At 47.4% G+C, this 8,580-nt stretch overlaps 1 protein-coding gene across 1 annotated transcript in view; it reads left to right on the top strand.

Moving 5' to 3' along the window:
- Positions 1-520: 520 nt before the first annotated feature.
- LOC133356515 (inositol 1,4,5-trisphosphate receptor type 1-like) overlaps positions 521-8,580 on the top strand; it is a 75,130-nt gene continuing 67,070 nt past the window's right edge. Inside the window, exon 1 of the mRNA XM_061574058.1 lies at positions 521-2,518. Within this exon, the coding sequence (XP_061430042.1) occupies positions 2,427-2,518 (92 nt within the window). The 5' untranslated portion in view covers positions 521-2,426. The remainder of the gene's footprint in view (positions 2,519-8,580) is intronic.

Genomic DNA, 8,580 nt, shown 5'->3' on the forward strand with positions numbered 1-8,580 from the left:
TTTATTGATTAAAGTCGTGACTTTACTTTTCTCTATCTCACTCCACTATCCTCTATTGTGATTTGTTGAATTGCTGGCAAGCCCGGTCCCCTTACTGGGACATCAACAAGTCTCATTCTGATGTTAACTGCAATGCCCAATGTTTTAGTGACGTCCCCACCTCTTTCTCCGCTTGCTCGGGGTAGCCAATTGCTTCGCCTGTTTGGTTGGGGTGCCCTCCTCCTCCTGCTGCTGCTGCTGCATCCCTCCCACCACAACCAGAGACCCTGCAGCAGCTGCTGCTGCTACTGATGCTGCTGCTGCCGCATTCACGGAAGTGTGCGCGAGTGTGGTGGTGGTGTTGTTGTTGTCTTGTTGTGTGCGAGAGAAAGTTGTGTGTACAGTGAACGGAATCACTCACGACTTTAGTTGCACACACACACACTCGCACACTCGCACACTCACACACACACCCACTCACTCACTCGCACTCACACACACTCACACACTCTCACACACTCTCACACTCTCACTCACTCACACACAGACACTCACTCACAGACACACACTCACTCGCACACTCACACCCACACACTCACTCGCACTCACACACTCTCACTCACTCACTCGCACTCACACACACTCACACACTCTCACACACTCTCACTCACTCACACTCACTCACACACAGACACTCACTCACAGACACACACTCACTCACAGACACACACTCACTCACTCACACTCACTCACACACGCACACTCACTCGCACACACACTCACACACACTCACTCACTGACTCACTCACTCGCACACTTACTCACTCACTCGCACACTCACTCATTCACACACACTCGCACACACTCACTCGCACACACTCACTCGCACACACACTCACTCACACTCACTCGCACACTCACTCACTCGCACTCACTCTCACTCACTCACACACACTCACTCTAACTCACTCACACGCACACTCACACACTCGCATACTCACTCACACACGTGTTCACGCACACACACGTGTTCACGCACACACACGTGTTCACGCACACACGTGTTCACACACACGTGCACACACACACACGTGTGAAGTAGAACACCATAGACCACACACACGTGAGTGTATATACGTTCGCTATAGTGTTGAATTGTATTATACGTAAGATTTTTAACATAGACCACACCACCGTACAAAGACACGCTGTACATTCACTACAGTACTTAGTATCGTCTGTGCCATACACACACTAACCTACACACTAACCTACACACTATCCTACACACTATCCTACACACTAACCTACACACTATCCTACACACACACGCACACGCAGTAATCACACGCGGAATAGTTGACTGCACTGTGGATGAGCACACGCGCGCAGCCTGGGAGGGTTGGCGCGTTACAAGTGTCGAGCAGAGTGCGGCGGGGATATGTTGGCGACTTCCCTTCCGTGTCTGCAGCACACACCAAGACACACACACAGATAGACACGGACACAGATAGACACACACACAGATAGACACACACACCAAGACACACACAGATAGACACGGACACAGATAGACACACACACAGATAGACACACACACCAAGACACACACAGATAGACACGGACACAGATAGACACACACACCAAGACACACACACAGATAGACACGCACAGATAGACACACAAATAGATAGACACACAGATAGACACACACACAGATAGACACGGACACTGATAGACACACAGATAGACACACACACCAAGACACACACACAGATAGACACACACACAGATAGACACACAGATAGATAGACACACACAGATAGACACACACACAGATAGACACGGACACTGAAACACAGACAGACACATAAACACATCACACGTTCATACACAAAGACACGCGTACATAAACTCGCCTACAAACTCTGACGCATACACAATAGACACAATCCGTAGGCACATACACGCACACACAAACTTACAAAGATACTCTTAGACACACGCACACATCAACTCAGACAAATGCATAAGCAGTGCAGGCTGTAACACAACACACACAACACACACACACAGACACAACACAACACACACAGACACAACACACACAACACACATCAAACACAACACACACAGACAGCACAACACACACACAGACACAACACACACAGACACAACACACACAACACACATACACAACATACACAGACACAACACACACATACAGACACAACACACACAACACACACAGAGACACAACACACACAGATACAACACACACAACACACACATACACAACACACACCACATATACAACACAACACACACAACACAACACACACAGGTGTAACACAACACACACAACACACACAGGTGTAACACACACACACAGGTGTAACACAACACACACAACACAGACACAGAGACACAATTTATGCGCCAAGACGATGACCGACAAGATGTCCAGCTTCCTGCACGTGGGGGACGTGGTCTCCCTGTACGCCGAGGGGACAGTGACCGGCTTCATCAGCACCCTGGGGTAAGTAGTAACACAGTGTGTGTTATAGCCTGTAGTAACACAGTGTGTGTTATAGCCTGTAGTAACAGTGTTGTGTTGTACCCTGTAGTAACACAGTGTGTGTTATACCCTGTAGTAACAGTGTTGTGTTGTACCCTGTAGTAACACAGTGTGTGTTATACCCTGTAGTAACACAGTGTGTGTTATAGCCTGTAGTAACACAGTGTTGTGTTGTAGCCTGTAGTAACACAGTGTGTGTTATAGCCTGCAGTAACACTGTGTTATAGCCTGTAGTAACACAGTGTGTGTTATAGCCTGTAGTAACACAGTGTTATAGCCTGTAGTAACACAGTGTTATAACCCTGTAGTAACACAGTGTGTGTTATAGCCTGTAGTAACACAGTGTGTTATAGCCTGTAGTAACACAGTGTTGTTATAGCCTGTAGTAACACAGTGTGTGTTGTAGCCTGTAGTAACACAGTGTTGTTATAGCCTGTAGTAACACAGTGTGTGTTGTAGCCTGTAGTAACACAGTGTTATCGCCTGTAGTAACACAGTGTGTGTGTTATAGCCTGTAGTAACACAGTGTGTGTTGTAGCCTGTAGTAACACAGTGTGTGTTATAGCCTGCAGTAACACAGTGTGTGTTATAGCCTGCAGTAGCACAGTGTGTGTTGTATACTGTAGTAACACAGTGTTATAGCCTGCAGTAACACAGTGTGTTGTAGCCTCTAGTAACACTGTGTGTTGTAGCCTGTAGTAACACAGTGTGTTAGAGCCTGTAGTACCACAGTGTTATAACCCTGTAGCAACACAGTGTTTGTTGTAGCCTGTAGTAACACTGTGTTATAGCCTGCAGTAACACAGTGTTATAGCCTGTAGTAACACTGTTATAGCCTGTAGTAACAGTGTGTGTTGTATCCTGTAGTAGCACAGTGTTTGTTAGCCTGTAGTAACACAGTGTTATAACCTGTAGTAACACTGTGTGTTATAGCCTGTAGTAACACAGTGTGTGTTGTAGCCTGTAGTAACACAGTGTTATAACCCTGTAGTAACACTGTGTGTTGTAGCCTGTAGTAACACAGTGTGTTATAGCCTGTAGTAACACAGTGTGTTAGCCTGTAGTAACACAGTGTGTGTTATAGCCTGTAGTAACACAGTGTGTGTTATAGCCTGTAGTAACACAGTGTTATAACCCTGTAGTAACACAGTGTGTGTTATAACCCTGTAGTAACAGAGTGTTGTAGCCTGTAGTAACACAGTGTGTGTTATAGCCTGTAGTAACACAGTGTGTGTTATAGCCTGTAGTAACACAGTGTTATAACCCTGTAGTAACAGAGTGTTGGGGCGAGTGCTGTTCGTGGCGAGCAGCAGCAGCTGGCTTATGCCCCTATCATGGGCAAGGGTGAAAAAAACCGATTTTTTTCGTTGCAAATTTGATCGGGTTATTGGTTTTATTTTTAAAAAACCCGATTTTGTCGAAAACAAACCATGGTTTTAATCCGGCGAGCCAAGTTGTCGTCAATCGGCACCAGAGTCATCGGGTTCGCTGTCCTCTTCGATCATCTCAAGAAGAAGTCGTGAATGTTGCTCTTAGTGAAGACGACGACCTTCTCCACCGACTTCACGCTCGGGCTGTTACTCAGCTCGGAGTGAACGAAGGCCGTGGTGTAGGAGTTTCTCTCGGATGCGGCACTGGACGTGGCAATGCTGGACAGCTTGACGGCGATCTTTTGCAGCGCAGGCTACTCACTGCCATTGGATAGCCAATAATCCATCGGTGTCTTGTGACCTTTGACCATCATCTCGTAGCGGAACGTGTTGTTTGTCTTCTCTTTGGTGGGGGCTATAATTATGGAGATTAACAGGCAATAAAACCGAATAAAACCAGATTTTTGCTCATCTGAGATGATCGGGTTTGATTAAAACCATGACAAACCCGATGCTGCCAGCCTTGATTATGGGTCATGGATGAAACCCTCTGTCCCTATGATGGATCATGCATGATGCTCTCTGGTTCGTATCATGGGTCGTGGCATTAAACCCTCTGGCCGTATCATAAGTCGGGTGATGATGCCAAAAAATGTGACACCAGGGCAAAATTCCCTTTGTCACAAATGCTTCAGTATACTTTCATGAACATGGGACAGCTTGAAAAACAAAAAAATTATTGCCTGACAAACATCCGTGCCGAGTTACCTAAAAAATGTGGCTTTTACAAGTTTATACAGTCCTGTGATGAATTTTTTTTGTCCCCCTATTATGACAGAAAGTTCCTTGTAAGATTCTGACTTAAACTTGCCAGGTTCGATATTGTTATGGTGTTACTGTACTGTTATATATATATTTACGACTTAAATTTGGATGACCACTTGGTGGTCCAAGCTGAAAGAAAGTCAACTTGGATGGCTCGGAGTGATGTCAGTTCGAATTCATGGAAAGTGGTGCCCGTCTCGGACACGTGAAGAGAAAGCTGCCTCGGTAGGCTAGGCAGGACGTATCACAGAGGTCGCAAACGGGCTTTGATTCTATGGGGACCTCATTTGCCAGTAAAAATATGATAATTGGGGTAAAGAATCAATTATCGGGCTTTGATTCCTTACTCGTACCCGTACCCGGCCGCACCAGGGTTGCAAATGGGTACCCGTACCCAGCCGGGTACGGGTACCCGTTCCCTACCCGTACCCGTACCCTACCCGATATGAGTGACAAACGGTGACTCACCAGTGACTCACGGCCTACCCGTACCCGGCCGCACCAGGGTCGCAAACGGCTACCCGTACCCGGCCGGCAAGGTCAGCTCTGCTGACCTTGCAAAGTGGTGGACTCGGATGCGAATGACTGTTGAGTTGGACATGGAGGCGATGGCCCCAGAACGGGAATGAGTGGACGAGAGAGGACCACAGAGGCAAGACTCCACATGTTTGGGAAAAATGCCAGGACCAAGATAATTATTTTGTTATCGTCGTTGCTGCTGCCCAAAGTCATCATCACCACCACTATCTGCCTCGTCTTTTAGAATATATATTTTTTACAAGTCACAAAATATGTCTGCAATGTTCAGCTTCCAAAACATGTTGCGGTTGTGTTTGCCAAGAACCAGTGATGCGATTATTTGCAAGAGAGAGAAAAAATGGTATTGCGTTTAAAACCCATGACAAATGGTGATTACACTGTAAAATCTAATTCCCATGACAGAGGTCGACTGATAAGAGTGAAACATTGTACAGTAAAGTGGGGAAATTGTTTACTTTCCACTTTAACAGACACGAGATTAGAGACTCGGTGGTTGTCAAGACGAATTACGGAGTCACAGCCAAAGGAGGGAACACACGCGATTGAACGTCCGGTGGAATGATCTCTGGTGCCGGTGCGAGGTCTATTGTTGCCAGTGAGAGACCATATCAGATCGTAACAGGTTCGGGGAGGCCTTCATTCAGCAGCGGTTGGGTCATCGCTGATAATGAAAAGTGGGATAGAGACACGAAGACTATTTTGTTACATAATTGTCGGTATCAAAACCGAAACATAAAATAACTGGATTTTGCTGCGCTGACATTGTCTGCCCACCACGTGTCCCCGCAGCCTATAACACCTATGTCAGGTTGACCTACGTGGAGGCTCTGTAGTTGCTGCACCTCAGCCAATCGCACACAACAAACGTCTTTTGTAACCAGTCTCTACGTGGGTTGCCCTGCGCACACTGGATTTAATAAAAGCCTACATAGTTCACCCTAATAGGCCCAGGTTGGAGCATGTGGCCTTTCAGGTTCGGGCAGCTATTGTCAGAGGCATGACAATGGGATGCATGCACTGTGAGTCTCAAGGCGAAGCAGACGATGATGCGAATGATGTGGTGGTGATAAGGAATACTTCCTCGAGGCTTTTGGACTGTTAATTTGCAAGACATGCCACCCTTGGAATCCAGAAGAGCAGATTCCTTGCCTGTCCTTAAAAGCAAGCTCAGAAGCGAGAGGTGACTGGACCAGGTGGGTCAGAGATCAGAGACACTGAACCACGTAAACAAAACGCCATTTAATTACTACTTCTAACCCAATAATCTTTATTATGAAGCATACTACAGATTAAAACACCGATCCTCACGCAAGTAAGTGTATCATTACACACCTAATGAAGTGTCATTATACTTTTTAAAATAATACTAGAAGTAAAAATAAAACCAATTTTTCCAAGAAAGCCGCACTGAACCTCACGACCTGTTTTCAGGAGGGTCCTGTATTCGGATGTTTGGCCGATTCCACTCACGGGAGGATACGAGAGTACCTGGAGAAAACCCAGAACACATGAGGGAATATGATTCAGTAGCTCCGCACAGATGGATTCAATAATCGATTTGCTGTACTGCCATGTCTCAGTCACTGGCATTCCCAGTGCAGTCTCCTCACCCAAGTACCAACCAGACCCGGCCTTGCTTAGCTTCCCAGTAGCAGCCTTCTATTCTATGGCTGATCTAGATGCAGACCAACAACCACAATTTCATATTCAGGTGATCAAGCCAGACAACCACCTCAGGAGTCAAGAACCAGTGAACCTTGGAGAATTTAGGGGGGATTATGGGTTTCGGCCAAGAGTTTGCACTGTGAGCAGGGGCTCGTGACCTGGGTCAGACCTCTTAATTACCAGACGAACTCAGCTGCCATCTGCGAAAATCAACGAACTCATGCCGCAATGCGAATGGGAAAGGTTGTGTCCCTGCAATGGCTTGCTCATGCCACTGCTGGTGCAAGGGCCTGTGGGACGGCTTTAGGGAAGCCCTGTTGGCCAGACGAATTGAAAGAGGTTGGAGTACCCACGATTTACCCCACCACTCGGGACCTGCCCATCAACTAGCTGTGGTTGTGACCGTGTACGCGTACTCTGGTGGAACAAGCAGACTTGACTCAGCTACCACCCAGTTGCGATGGTATGGCTCGCAACATTAGAAATGCAATCGTGGCCTTGCTGCTTTTTTCAAACTCCATACAAAATAAGGTGGAGAAGATGGGTACTGTTTCTATTTATTTTCATGTTCCATAGCACATTCGTTTTATTCCCCACAAAATGATATTCTCTGTTTATCCACATTCAGCTACCACGGTGACCTGGCCGCCGTACATATTTGCGTGATCCAGAGAGATAAAATGCCACGAAAGAATTTCACGGCTCTCGTCCGCCGTCTTGGGCACTACCAGTCGGCAATTTTGGAACAAATGTTTCGAAGCACCGAATAAAGAAAATTGGGATAATTCGGCAATCGTTGGAGGACTTCCCGTTGACCGTCGCTTCTCACCTCGCTTGAGTTCATCGTTATATAATTTTATTTTTCTTGTTGCTCCGCCTGCGGTGTGGGTGTTTTACTTTACGACGTGACACACGGAGCAGGAGGACGGGAGAGGAAAATCAATTAGAACGCAGCTGCTGGTTTAAAGGGCAGGGAGTAAATAGAGGGGGGCGGTGGTGATAACTGACCGCTGAACCTGACAAACGGACGGACAAGCAGACAAATCCGGACTGACGGACGCAGACCGACGCGCGGACTGGAGAGGCCGCGGGGGGCAAGGTCTTTTTGCCCAAAGCGGATCCACTGCGCGCTGTTTCTTTCCTCTCGTGTTTTTGGAGATGGACGGGCGGAGATGGAAAACAATATCGGGGACGCACGAATGGACGAGCAAACGGGGCACTTCACGCGTGCGCGAGATTTGCCGAGCGCTATTTACCATGCCGTGTGGTTTTTTTCAGAGCAAATTGGCACCCGATTGAATTACCCCGGGGGCGTCAGGGTCTCAGGTTGCTCGTCGGCCGCTCTCCCTTGCGTCATTAATCGTCTAACCTGTGGACTCCTTTACACACCCCAGAGACTCGGGTTTTTCATTATCGTCAGCCGTGTCGATCCACTGCTGGACGAAGGCCCCCCCTCCCTTCACCGTCTCTCACGGCTCTTCGGGATGCGAAAGTCCGTCCTGACTCCTACACACGAGCTGATTGCATCGCTCCATCTCCTCGGTGGAAGACGCTCGGGCCCGTTTACTTATCTGGCTGCGACTCTGTTGTTCGTCGTGACTATCGGTTATTGTCTCCCTCCTA

Source organism: Lethenteron reissneri, chromosome 54 (genome assembly GCF_015708825.2).
Source record: "Lethenteron reissneri isolate LAM-NWPU_2019-01 chromosome 54, ASM1570882v1, whole genome shotgun sequence".
Classification (NCBI taxonomy): domain Eukaryota; kingdom Metazoa; phylum Chordata; class Hyperoartia; order Petromyzontiformes; family Petromyzontidae; genus Lethenteron; species Lethenteron reissneri.